Source organism: Anarhichas minor, unplaced genomic scaffold (assembly GCF_050575085.1).
Source record: "Anarhichas minor isolate MPS153535 unplaced genomic scaffold, ASM5057508v1 ptg000033l, whole genome shotgun sequence".
NCBI lineage: Eukaryota > Metazoa > Chordata > Actinopteri > Perciformes > Anarhichadidae > Anarhichas > Anarhichas minor.
Window position 1 is genome coordinate 13,906,763 of NW_027466479.1, and position 14,070 is coordinate 13,920,832.

Sequence of the window (14,070 nt, forward strand, 5' to 3'; positions counted from 1 at the left end):
GCAGCAGGCCGGTGTGAAGTGGACGCCCCCCCCCCCAATTCCTCTCCTCTCCTCGCGATTGGTATTTACCGACAAAACCAGCGGCCAGGATGGGTCACTCGCTGTGAGTCGAAGGGTCACCCCAGCGTTACAGGAGGAGGAGGAGGCGGCTGCCTTGGGCAGGTCTATTCAGCCGGGAATGGTGTGAGCTGAGGCGGCCAGGCATTCTGGATCTGACCGGGGACCCGTCATTCCCCCGGAGCCTCCGCGGCTCCAAGCCGCGTCCCGAGCCTTCCAAGATGGGGAAGTGCGACGGAAGATGCACGCTGCTGGTGATATGTTCACTGCAGTTGGTAAGTGTGTGTTTGTTTGTGTGGTCTCTCTCTCTCTCTCTCTCTCTGTGTGTGTGTGTGCGTGTGTGTGCACGGTCAAAGCTGGCTCTTCTCACTCACCATGATGATATAATTAGAGCAGCGTGCTGCAGACACACACACACATTGTAATCAGTTTTTGTCCAGCCTTTATGTACAGTCACACTAAAAAAAGCTTTGAGCTGGCAGCTGCTGGGGTGCCATGCTACATTACAGGCCAGGGTGTGTGTGTGTGTGTGTGTGTGTCTTTGAAGCTGAGGGAGCAGGGCAGGGGGTGTGCTTTTGGTGTCAGGGTGGCCTGTCTGTCTTGAGAGGGGTGATGGCCCCATCCTGGTAAAACTGTTCCCCTTCTGGTCTCCATTCTGTAGTTAAAGTTAACTGCTCATTGTGCCTACAAATAGCTGGAGACTCTCCCAGTAAAATGTAATAAGTGTGTAATATGAGACGGTATCAGCTATTCCTGTAGTGAGACCGATGGACCACAGCGCTGTGAGGGATAGTTTATCCAGGCTATTGTTCGCTGGGCTGATGAGTTGTTGTTGTGTGGCAGAGGGGATTCGGGCCCATAGATTCTCATTAGTTTGGGGGGGGGGGGGGCTTTTAGGGGGGTGCTCCTCTTTTACAGTCACTGGACTGGCTATGGTGCTCCAGGCAGTTACCATGGAAACAACTGCGGCAGACCTATGCATGTGTCCCTGTCACTGTGTGTGTGTGTGTGTGAAAGAAACCATAATCACTTGTGTGTGTGTGTGTGGTGTTTCCATGTATGTTGTCCTCTGTTGTGTGTATATGTATGTTTTTTCCTCTAATGTGTGTGTATGACCCCCCCCCCCCCCCCTTGTCCCCTATAGGTGGCAGCCCTTCAGAGGCAGGTGTTTGATTTCCTGGGCTACCAATGGGCTCCCATCCTGGCCAACTTCCTGCACATCATGGCCGTCATCCTGGGCATGTTTGGCACCGTGCAGTTTCGCTTCAGATACCTTATCTTTGTGAGTATAGCCCTCGCTGTCTGGTGACGCTCCTGTTTACTTTACATTGACACAGCGTGAGTGTGAGACACTGACGTGTTGCTCTGTTCCTCAGTATGCAGTGTGGCTGGTCCTTTGGGTGGGTTGGAACTCCTTCATTATCTGTTTCTACCTGGAAGTAGGAAACCTGTCTCAGGTGAGTTCTACCCTCAGAGTACTTATTACTTGAATACTTTATGTTGAATTATCCAGTTATTAAAACCCTAGTTTTGTGTCGGAGAAATATGTTTTTTTTCCTGCTTTCTTCTTGCATTGTGACCCCCAATATTTACCTATAGTGACCCCTTAATGGGGCCCTGACCCCCACATTGGGAACCCCTGATTTAAATCATGTAACGTACTAAAATGTTAAATAATCTTTGGTTCCAGCTTCTTAAATCAGAGGATTAGCAGCTTTAGATTAAGCTCTGACATTTTGACATTTAATCAAAAAGCAAAACCGACTGATGAATCAACAGTGAGAATAATCGTACGTGTTTATTTGTGTTTTTAGGACCGGGACTTCCTCATGACGTTCAACACGTCTCTTCATCGCTCGTGGTGGATGGAGCATGGTCCTGGTTGCCTGGTAACGCCAGTGCTGGACTCTCGCATGGCCCCTGACGACCACCATGTCATCACTGTCTCTGGGTGTCTGCTGGACTACCAGTATATAGAGGTGTTAAGTTCAGCCTTCCAGGTCCTGTTGGCTGTACGTGTCTAACACACACACACACACACACACATATAAACATTTCTAAACATTGTTTAAAATGTGTCTTTGTTAGTTTGCTGACCTTCGACCTACAGACACTCTTTAGTCAGCAGTGACTCAGCCTGTTCAGCAACAATCACCTAATGTCTGACCGCCTCTTCTCTTCCAGCTCTTTGGCTTTGTATACGCCTGCTACGTGAGCAAAGTCTTCCAGGATGACGAGGACAGCTGTGAGTGCTTTTTTCTTCTCCTAAAAGCTTGTTGATCTTATTCCAGCGCCTTGTTCGGGCCGATCAGGTTCACTGGTGTCACGCTGTTGAGAGGGTCTTTGGACGTGAGTGCTGTTAGCGTATTGTCTTCTCCTGCATGAGTCATGTCGGGCGATATCACCGCAGAGGATTCCCCTCTGGGTGATCCGAGCGCTCTATCTGAGGGCAGCATTAAGAGACGTCTGCCGGAAGATTCCCTCTGTCAAGAGTGCCAAGCTGGTGCTTGTCTGTGCGCTCGGGTGTGCCATCTGTGTGTCTGATTGGTTCTTCTCCTCGTGTGTTTCACTGTCACTCAGCAGAGGTAATTAAGTCCGGTAGTTAGAATATGACATCATGAGCTTGATTTTATGTAACGGTAAGAGTCATGCTGTGTCTGTGACGTCTGAACAGCTCAATGGTCATTATTCTATGCATATAATAACATAGAAGTGATGATAAGATAGAAATGACAGTATATTCTTTGCTGCATTAATACTATTTAATTTATTTTTTTCTTTTATCTATGTGTCTCAGGACCATGAGCACAAGGTAAAACAGAACATACAATCATTACAAAACGATGGCAGTTACATAGATACTAAGTGGGATATTTAACATTATAAGAAATAAACTTTTGGGCGGCAAACTATGGATCGTAAACACCGTTTCTAAATGAAATCAAACACATCTTAAGCCTTTATGTTCCGCAGTGTCTTCCTTTTATTGGCCAATACGTCCACCTGATACCAGTACATCCACAATAAACTAATAATAGCCAATATTTGAAAGAAAGAAAGAAATACAATACAACCTCACAGGAGTAATTTTATTAAAATGGCAGATCTTGCATCTTTCAGCTGGCACCTCATAAGTTTGTTCCTCAGAATCGATTGAGAGAGTTTAGAATAATGTATCAGTGACAGAGAAGCAGTGAGAGAGAGACGATGTATCGGTTCGCAGATTCTTTACAGTGTAATAAAGGTGTACTGAAAGCATTGTGATACCTCTCACGTCAAAGGAGAATCGGATCTTGAAATACAACACTTAAAAAATAAATAAATGCAGGTTTAAGGGAAAGGGGAATGATGTCATCCCTTCTCTTTCTTTCTCCTTTTGAAGTTGACTTCATCGGTGGCTTTGACTCGTACGGCTACCAGCCTCCTCAGAAGTCCTCCCATCTGCAACTGCAGCCTCTTTACACGTGAGTGATAAATACTGCATTCTCCATGTTCTTCCACTTTTTGATCTAATTGTTGAACATTTTTTCTTTTAAGGGGTACTCCAGCTAAATAGCGTTGTACATTTCAAACAAATTTGAGGCAGATTGAAATCAAAGATATACAGACTTTTAATCCCTGGTGTGGATCAGGGTCCTGCAACGCTGCATCCTACATTTCCCAGAATGCAACTCTTATTAAGCCATCATGAATGAACATTTCTTTAAGAGCCCACACCTCCGCTTTGTAATGCAAATTCTCAAGCACAAGCTGAGATAACCCTAGTGACATTATCAGGGCTATTTCTTCAAACACCCTCCAGAGCCACAGCAGACATAATGTTTCCTGTAGATCAGACTTCATGTGTAGAATCAGTGGAGTGCCCCTTTCATGCTCAAACTATACCGTAACATTGATTGTCTTGTCGGTGTGCATTCCCCTGATCTCCTCCTCTCTGCGTCACAGGGCTGGTTAACTGCTGGTAGCGCCCCCTTCAGGACAAACGCTGACGCTGTCACAGTGGATGGAAAGCGGTGGTTGCCTCAATTACACTCACTCTGTGTGTCACAGTTTACCGGAGGACTGGACTTACCCCACCCAGCGGGAGAGACGTCTGTGCGTGTGTGCATGTGTGCTTGTGTCTGAGAAAGAGAAACGCAGCCCTGAATAGAATGTACAGAGCTCAGGGAAGAACCAGCATGTAAGGGGGTGTGAGACGATGGAGGAGGAGGAGGAGGAAAGAAGATGCAGAGAACAAGAGCTGGGGGCACCTCTGTCAATTCACAGAAGACACACTTCACTAAACTGCCAGCTCTCAACACTCCCACAAGTGTGTATGTGTATGTGTGTGTGATTGTGCAACTCCACAATACTGGCTGGTGCTTTGTGGTGGCACCCTGGACTCTTACCACTCGGTGTCCCTGTGAATATTTGTTTTTGGGTGCTTGTGTGTGTGTGTGTATGTGTGTGTTTGGGGGGGGGGGGGGGGTCACATAATAAATGGAGGCACGGCTCGTACCTGTTGTCGTTTTAGAATGTGGTGATGTCGAACTAGAGCAGTCTTACGATTCCCATCCCCAGAGCCATCTGTCCTTCCTCCCATGCCGTTAAAACCCCTGTTTGAGTTCAAACCTTTCGACATTACCGACCTGGCCGACTGAGATAGTGGAACAACAGGTGGAACAGAAAGGATGAACCGCGTAAAGGATCAGGCCGGCCATGTTTCATACATTTTATTATTCACCAAAACCAACAATGCGTTCATGCGTCTCTTGAAACTGTCCAACTTTACCAGCTTGTGTCTCTCAAGCCCAAAACAATTAGTTCAAAAAGAGTCACAGAAATGTACTTTCATTTTAAGGAAAGGTGAAACAATTGGGCAATGTAAATTTCACTAAAACAGCAGTAAATATTGCCTTTGTCGGGGGACTATTTCCATGTGCTCCGCTATACTTCCAGCAGCAGGACGGTGTATGTGGGATCATTTCAAAATAAACTACATCGGAATGAAGGAACACGTCAACCAGTGCAACTGTGTGGCTCATGGATGTGTTTTTATTATTTTTTTAAAGTTTTGGACAGAAATGCATTTCCCTGAGGAATGAGATGTACCAGGCTTTGACTACACAAGCAATTACTGTTAGTAGGATTAATAAATTGTTCAATTTGGTCTTTTCATGTGATGTTGTTGACAATAATGAAAATGTAGAATATAACCAGACATCCCTAAAAGTTCTGGGTATCTGCAAAAATCAAGTCAAATGTGATTTGCAGGATGTTTTGTTTTCAGGAAGATAAATCCAGGCTACTGTACATGTAATGCTGATGAGTAGGGGTGCAGATGGCTTTGGGATCAGGCATTAGTGCGTCTGTGTGTGTGGGGGGGGGGGGGGGGGCAGTGCATGTAAATAACCAGCCAATGATTGTTCTGTTGGTTCTTTTAGAGAAGGGGGGTTGCATTGGGGGGGAGGGGGGATGGGTACACATCAAAGGTTTACTTCATACCTTTTTCTCTTCTAACCCATCTGCAGCTAATTCTCCGTATAGTCTTTCTCAAAAACTACATTCACCTCAAGGAGATGAACATAGAACATAATATCATAATCAGTAGTTTTTGTTGACGTAATCGGAGATATGAGGAGGGGAAAAGGGAGACAGGTATGAGGTGAAGACACCTTACTGGATGTAAGGAGACGTTTGAAATAATAAAAACACACTTTCTACATTAAATATTACCTCTGTTGTCATCTGTAGTCACATTTGTCTCACTGAGCTTTACTAAAGGTTTAATAAAATGAGTGCTTTTGCTCCCAATTTTGATTACATTATATTAATATCTGGATTATGGGGAACAGAATGATGATTTTTGCCAGATTAGTTTAGAAGATTATTTAAAAACACGCACTCTGGTGAGCTGATGTTGTACAATGAGGATTTTGTTTGTCAAAACAAAATGATACATTTGTATAGAAAGACAGCCCAACATTACACAAATAACACTATGATACTCATAAATGCACTTATATTATGAGCTCACTCTTGACCCTTTCATCTAAGATCATTTTAATGGTATTAATTAAGTTAATGTTCCGATTGTCAAAATAATTTCATAGAGTGGTCATCCACTATGATAAAAATAGCACTGTGTTATTCATAAAGTTACTCTTTGTTTGTTTATTGTTTCTGATGTAACATTTTTGTGTATTCGTATTTTACAAAGGGTTGACTGAGTAAAAGGAAAATATCACACGGCCAATACAGCAATTTCAGAAATTGCAATTAAGATTGACGAGCAAGAGACGGACTTCCTGTCTCAATTTAGTACAATAAGAACTGTGACTTTATATATGCATGCACTTTAGGCTTTTTAATCCAATATGACAGGACCACACAAGTATGTTCAGGAGCCTGTCCTGAATATTTCCATATGATTACCATAGATTTTCTTAGGCCTGCCACAATCTAGATGCATTACGTCACCCTCACACCGGATTGGGGCGCGCGACTCGGGTGCGCCTCACTGGCACCTTACCAGAAAGTCTTAAAGGGGGTATTTTAGTTATTTGGATGACACGCTGCTATTTTCACACCATCCTCTCTTACATTCCGGAGGTATAACGGCGCGTGCAGCAGCACCTCGTTACCGTAAAGACCCCGATACATTGTGTACAGTCTACCGCCGACGAAATCACGTCATACACCCATATAAAAGTAGATAACGTCATTGTATTTTACAGTGTTTTCTAGTGCAAGTACCACTAACGCCCTATGGTGACATATATACATGTTTACATTTTGTTTGCCGTTTACTAAATCTTGTAGGTTTTTGCAGTTTATTTTGGCGACGTAATTGTTTTTACTCCATTGACAAATAATGTGAATGAAGTGAAAACGGAACGCATAATAAATACACCCCTCAGTAGAAATAGACTACACAACAAAGGGATCGGTCCGGTATGACCCTCCCTCCCCTCCCGGTTGGCGCAATGAACCGCACGCTCGCCTCTCATGCCTTCCCATCATGCAGCGCTCTCGCCTGCTCCTCCGTTGAGCCGCCATGTTGTCGGAGTGAAAGCCTGGGGTATCAGAGAGAAACTGGGGCCGAAATCCGCGTCCATCCTCCCTCTCCGCCGGTGAGTATCACCTTTTCCCCGGTCGCGGTAGCACGGGACATTCCTTATGAACGCATCAGTGCGGGTATTGTTGCAATGGCGGTTCTGAGAGGGGCTAAAAACGGGGAGTATTGTGAGGCGGTAGAGGCGGGTGCCTCTTCTTTTTGCTGCCTCCTTCCTCCCGTTGTGTCGGGTCTTCCGCTCCAGACAGCTCTCGGGCCTTTGTTAGCATCCCCGTCACGGGGCTGCAGGCTCGGCACACAGTTAGAGACCTCCCGGGTGTTTATTAACAAGAGCGTCGTGGATGTTAGGGCACCACTGTCGCCGTTATAAACAGTGTGTGCAGCCCGTGTTTGTCCACCGGTTCGCCCGGGCTTAGCTTGTGTCTGGAGGCCGTGTTATTGTTGGTAGATATGGGCTGTGAACCCATCACAATACATCCGACACTGCTCGTTAGTGGACGCAGATGCATGACAATGAAACCGCGGAGACCTCTTTCCCTGAGCTTCTCCATAAGCCCTTTTGGTTTTGTTGTGTCATGTCTGTTAAAGAGGAAAATGTTTGTCACCTACACCTAACGTTATCTGCTGCTCGCTGCAGGTTGTCTGCTAGTATTGTCACACCCCTGTCTGTGCCCGGTATGCGGTGGTTTGATACCCGGCATTGAGCAATGATTAACCCGGTTACATGGTGCCTGTTTCCGTTAAACATGCCGTGTGCGTTTCTCTTTGGGGAATGGCCCACAGTGTGTTGTGGATTTCCGGGTGTTTCTCTGCCTGATCTCGAGCTGTAAGCAGAGCAAATACAGAGCTATTATTTCCTTGTTGCTCAATGAAGAGTGGAGCAGGAAAACGCACGCTTGGCCAGCTGGTTTGTTGTTACCTTGCCGGTGGTTTTTTTTGTCTTTTATTTTATCCAGACTTTGAGAGAAAGCTGCATGCGTTTGAAGATCCACAGTGTCAAGAAAAGGCGAAGTGAATTACTGTATATGGCTCTGTGTAATAAAGAAGTGTAATGTCCTCATGGCCTGTAGGGACATTAGTGTGAAACTGGTAATTCTAACAGAGATTAGAGCTTGTTGGTTAAGGACAGGTTGTAAAACACAAATGCACATGTATTCAGTTGATCATTGGTCACATGACAATCTGCCCACCACCCTTTACCCAGGTTATATGACGGGGCCCCTCCGACCACTAGTTTGTCTCAATCTCTTGGCAAATAGTCGTTAACCTCACTTGTGCAAATGTACTGCTACTTTGAAATAGTTTAATTTACGCAATACACGTAGTTTCCTGTTAAACTGGAAACTGTCTATTACAGGTAATATTGTTTTAGAGAGGTGTTTATTCAACACTGTGGTCATTTTGGAGGATGTAGTTTGTGGTGGTGTTGAACTTTATTGTGTTTTTACATTCTAGTCTACCGTCACTTATATAAAATAGACATTAGAGACATATCTCAGTACAATGCATTCCTCAAAATGACCATTAAGTTGAATAAACAACCTCTAAATTCAACAAAGCTGTACATTTTAATCCTCACGAGAGTAAGATTTACTGCAGGACTGATGTATTAGACTGCATTTGTGTTACAGAGTACCGTATTTTCCGCACTATAAAGCGCACCGGATTATAAGGCGCACCTTCAATGAATGGCCTATTTTAGAACTGTTTTTATATATAGGGCGCACCGGATTATAAGGCGCATAGAATAGAATAGCGTCGTAAGCGTGTCTCTTGAAAGGTGCCATTTTGGGGTCTTTATACACACAAGTGGTGTTGGACTAGGAGTAAGCACAGTACCGGTGTTTACCGCGGTGCGGCTTTGTAGTTTACCAGTCGTACTGAAACATTTTGACAGAGCGCCGTGTACAACCAGTATGAATTAACCAATTGATCCATATATAAGGCGCTCCGGATTACAAGGCGCACTGTCGTTTTTTGAGAAAATGAAAGGCTTTTAAGTGCGCCTTATAGTGCGGAAAATACGGTATTCATTCTTATGACATATCGGCTTTGACGGTGTGAACTTCCACTATGAGCACTGATCTGCAACCACCTCAACCCCCCCCCCCCAAAGCCATGCTTCTACAGGTTTAACAACCAAGCTGCTGCTGATGGAACATCTTGAACCAGAGACGTGTAACACATTTGTGACCAATATGCAGATCACTGGGACAAATGTCCAAACTGTATTTTCAGGGTGCTTAACATATACTCTTCTCACGATCAACGTCACGGACGGAAGTTATGTCACCGGCCCCCTGGGCTGGTTTGTGAAGGGATTCTCTGTTTACATCGGTAGCTGCTCATCCTCCACTCTCTTCCTTCTGATTATCACCACTTAAGTAGTTTCAATGGTAGATAGACAACCACTCTGCCCCAAGAATGATAGAACTACTGTGCGACTATATTATCTGCATCCTACACATTTCATAGTTTATTTTGGATTAAACCAATTAGACAATTTACGTTACTTTTGATTAGTGCTGTACTGCAGAATATGCAGTTCTTCATGCAAAATGGACATTATATCGGTCAATTTCACCTTTTAATTTAGACCATTTTCAAACCAAAGGTGGACTGTTAGTAGTGAGCTGTTGTCGTGTTTTCCTGGGGTGAAGATATCTGTATTCTCCTCTGACATCTGTGGATACAATGCCTGGCAGGTGACGTCACTCAGTCAGTTGCGTCTTGCTGTATGATCGGTTGTCGATTCGTTAGGTACACCTCTATAAGGGATGATCAACATCATAATGACCCACTTGCTACACATTTTCCTGCTTATTACACGTGCTAAGAAATCAATAATTTGACACAAATAATTATTAAAAAAAAGATTTTATTGATTGTATTGATTCCGCTAAAGAACTGTGTCCATAGCAGCGGATTGGTATTAAGAGATGACAGTCTACAATCTAATTTTACGAAAAATGTTCAGGCTTTTGAGAGGTGTTGATTCAACCTTTATAGTTATTTCTGAGGTTGTAGTTTGTGGTGCTGTTGAATTGGAGTGCACTACGCTGAGAGGTGTTTCTAATATTTAGTCTACCCTCACTGATGTAATAGAAATGCAATACACACACAGCTGAGTGTAGCTTGACATGAAAACCAGTTCCATGTACAGTATTTGTTTAGATATTTGTTGCGGCCTGAAGTTGTCATATGTGTGAGGTACGTTTACATGAGATGACTGTTTATTGTTTTCATTCCTGTAGGACTGATGTATCGAGAGATTCATAGAACAGCAACACTGACTCTGAACTGTGATCGTGAACCATTTTTGGATTAGACGACCCATTTGTTTTATACATATGTCTTCTGTCAGACTGCTGCCACAGGTTGTTGTTTAATGAGGTATGGCTGTAGCACATGGGTCATAGATTGTCCTTGTTGGCTACTACAGTATGATCTGGCTTAAGTTCTCAGTGCTTGTGTTATTGCTGGACAGTTACAAATATTAGTGTGACTTGCTGAATCACTCTGGCTGGGTTTATGTTGTCACAACAGGTTTTAAACTACACTCACCAGTTTATTAGGTACAATTAAAGTGTGCAAAAATCTACGCAGTCAATGCAACGGCACTGCAATAAATCCTATGTTTGCAATGGTTTTACTGTTCATTTCATTACTATTCATTGTTTGACTGACGGATGATGTGTTTCTCTCTGCACAGGCTGTGGTGGAATGAGCAGTGTGTGTGTGTTGAAGAGGAAAGCAGTGCTCTGGCAGGATTCATTCAGCCCCCACCATAGAAGTACATCTCCCAGCATGCCCGTGGTGCTGAGCAGCGGAGGACACGCCCCTCCAACAGGGCAGACCCCTCAGGCCACGCCCCCCAGCCAGCAGGTAAAGCCCACCACCTTGACATCTTAACATATTTCATTAATTGACAAACATCTTGTTTTTATATAACATGTGGCTGATCAGTCTGTGCCGTCATTTGGATTCTCCTTCTCTTGCAAGCCCGCTCACAATCCCTCCATTTATTCGTTTACGTCACAACATGTGAAACCACAGCAGCCCTCGTGGTGTGAGCATGCATCACGTTAGCCTCGTGAAAGAAGACGTATCAGTACAGTTCAAAACTACCAAATAATGCCTGCAATATTTACAGTCAGTAAGGTCAATGTCTATTAACTTTGCTGAACAACTATTAGCAACAATACATGTCATTGTCTGCAGATCATAAAAATAGAAGATGACTTCATCCACTTCGCCATGTTGTTGGCTGTTAGCTAAACTGTGTGAGTTGTGTTATCATCATTGGTTTGGTAACTGCTAATCATGAGGTAGAGCTGATTAGCAATTAAAAAATAAATTATTGAAAATTGTAATTTACGGCTCTAGTTAAGTTAGTCTTGTGTAGCCACACCTATTTAAAAATCTCTTTGTCAGCGCTTAAAGTTGTGGACATTGGTGATGTTGATGTTATGAAGGACAGCTGTTAGCTTGTCATGTTTGTTGCTAGTCAGACGGGCTAGCCGTGTTATTAAATATGTAATTAAGATTATCTGTAGTGTCCTCTGAAGTGCAGTCCAGACACCAGACTGCATCAGGACCGTCGTGTCTCGGCTTCAGTTCACTGTAAGGATATTCTGTGAAGTGTTTTCTAAAATGTTGCTTCTTGATAACGCGGTTAGCATTTATCACGACTAATTCTGGAAAAAAATGATCTGAAGTAGCAATTAAGTGTGATTGAAGGACGTCGTGGTGACTTGTTCGACTGCACGCTCTGCGTGTAAAGAAAATGACAAAGCCCAACTGTTTGCAGAGCTCGTTGACTGATTCCTTGATCATAGTGTGTTGTGGAGAACTTTGTGTTCACTCTCAAAATGAGTAAGAGAGGAAGTCAACTTCAGTTTGCCAGTGGAAAGCAATTCTGCCTCTTTTTTTTTTTTTTTTTTTGATGTATTTGAGTTTTAGAAGAGAGGATGTGGCCTAAATACCTCAACCAATGGTGCTGTTTTGATGAATACGGTTCATTTTGACAATTCATACGACACATTTTGACTCCATGTGGTCTGATTGTTTCCACTGGTCTTTTTTTTTCATCATGTCCAGCAGATTAATTATTATAATAATGAACAAGTATCTATCCCATATTCTATGCTAAGACTAAAGAATGGTCTTTATATCATTGGAGCACAGAGACTTAAATAGTCTTGCTGAGAACATTAGATAATCACATTTAGTTGTGTTGTTGGTATTTGATTGATCTTTCTACGATACATTAAACGATGCAGTTGGATATTTATTCGTATGTTCCACATATATTTAAATGTAGGCATGCTTGAGTCGTGTTTTTGTAAATAATCAACTCTATAAAACGATGGTAAACTGATACTTGAAATCCAGGCTATATCTGCATGTCACCAGTTGTCTGCTTGTTACCGTTCCTAGTAATTACAGGATAATGTGTACGTCTGTGTGTGTACGTGTCTTTAAGGGTGTGGCGGGTGCTGGACGTTCCCAGGATGATGCCATGGTGGACTATTTCTTCCAGCGGCAGCACGGTGAACAACCCGGCAAACATCGCTGGCCCACTGGGGACAACATCCATGACAGCCAGGTGTGTGTGTGTGTGTGTGTTGTACGAGTTGGAACACTGATGTTACTGTATTTTCATAGATACTACTGTATGCTGGTTCAAAGTCACAGAAAACTTTATGTAACCATAAAATCTAGCCATATACAAAAATAAAGTACTTTTTCAGAAAATACTGTGGTTGCCGTCATGAGAGCGTTGAAGGAAACAAAGTATTTAGAAGTCGCACACAATACACCTTTTAATCAATGCCAGTTAAATAATCTAATTATCTAAAACTTAACATTTTAGTATAACCCACTGTTCTGCCAATCATCTATAAAGGCAATTAATAATTAACATAGGTAATTAAATCTGGGTTTATGTTTGTACATTAGTTGAGTGTGAGACTCGTAACCCGGCTCTCTGTCTGCAGGTGCGATCCATGGACGAGCTGAACCATGACTTTCAGGCTCTGGCTCTGGAGGGACGCGCCATGGGAGAGGTGAGCCACCATGTTGGATATTCAGGGTTGTCTGTGGTCTAGAAGAAGGGGACTTATGTGACCCTCTGGCTTTAATACATCATCTCATGATGGAGCATTTTGGGGGTTACTTACAGCATGTAAGCACAGTTTTTACATTTAAACTCACTGGATTTTGGTATAAACACAGTCTACACTCGGTACTTCTGTTACGGTTGGACCATTGCCTACAAATGGTTTCGGCTCGTTGAACTTAGTGCTGGTCTATGTTTTGTTTTGTTGTCTCTCGTTTTTGGCGAATGTTGTTTGGCTGCGATGGACTGAAATACATCTGTAACGGGATGTAGTAACATGTTACAAAAATAACCTAGAAATGGCAGATCAGCTCACACATATTATCAGATTTTGACTTCCCATGCAACAAAGAGTTTCCTGTTGCCAGAAGATACTGATCACATTTTACAGAAACGTTCCTTTTTTTAATGTGAGAAAAGTGCTGACTGATAGAAAGTGAAGACCGCGATGGAGTAAGCTACTGATAAGTGGATTGAGTCTCAGAGTCCAAACACTCAGAACTAGTTAAAACTATTCAAAAATACACAACAAAAAGAAGTCTGTGATCATTTTTCAAGTATTAGTTGACGTAAATAGAAAATAGTGATTTTGTTCAAATCTCCGTTTATTTTTCCCAGACGAGACAGAATAGTTGTCTCTGTGCAGCGAACAATGGATGCCAATTTAGTTGTCTTTTTCTGACCGATTGTCGACCCTCGTTAAATGATCATTAACTGCTAACAGACACTATTAAAATGTAGGCTACTATTAAGAACAAACGAGTGTCTGTGACCCATTTAATCATAACCAATGCAACACATGTTTTTCTTTATACTAGCAGACAGCTTCTCCTGGTTT

The 14,070-nt window shown here is 43.0% G+C and overlaps 3 protein-coding genes and 1 long non-coding RNA gene across 7 annotated transcripts in view; 2 read left to right on the forward strand and 2 right to left on the reverse strand.

Moving 5' to 3' along the window:
* Positions 1-4,527, forward strand: nkain1 (sodium/potassium transporting ATPase interacting 1). Its single transcript, XM_076105916.1, has 7 exons — positions 1-332; positions 1,202-1,339; positions 1,434-1,514; positions 1,872-2,069; positions 2,242-2,302; positions 3,440-3,521; positions 4,003-4,527. Exons 1-7 carry the CDS (start codon positions 279-281, stop codon positions 4,010-4,012), a joined length of 624 nt encoding a protein of 207 aa, XP_075962031.1. The 5' UTR covers positions 1-278; the 3' UTR covers positions 4,013-4,527.
* The window catches only part of LOC142965140 (uncharacterized), a 282,605-nt gene that overhangs the window by 229,296 nt on the left and 39,239 nt on the right, over positions 1-14,070 (reverse strand). The window lies entirely within an intron of this gene.
* LOC142965145 (uncharacterized) lies at positions 3,133-8,204 on the reverse strand. The gene is made up of 2 exons (XR_012957640.1): positions 8,031-8,204; positions 3,133-7,935 (listed from the first exon to the last, which is right to left on the reverse strand). It is a non-coding gene; the product is annotated as an uncharacterized LOC142965145 (long non-coding RNA).
* pum1 (pumilio RNA-binding family member 1) overlaps positions 7,025-14,070 on the forward strand; it is a 24,749-nt gene continuing 17,703 nt past the window's right edge. For all 4 annotated transcript variants that reach the window (XM_076105911.1, XM_076105913.1, XM_076105912.1 and 1 more), the window contains exons 1-4: positions 7,025-7,169; positions 10,824-10,996; positions 12,597-12,719; positions 13,111-13,179. In XM_076105911.1, the coding sequence (XP_075962026.1) occupies positions 10,835-10,996; positions 12,597-12,719; positions 13,111-13,179 (354 nt within the window). In that variant the 5' untranslated portion in view covers positions 7,025-7,169; positions 10,824-10,834. The remainder of the gene's footprint in view (positions 7,170-10,823; positions 10,997-12,596; positions 12,720-13,110; positions 13,180-14,070) is intronic.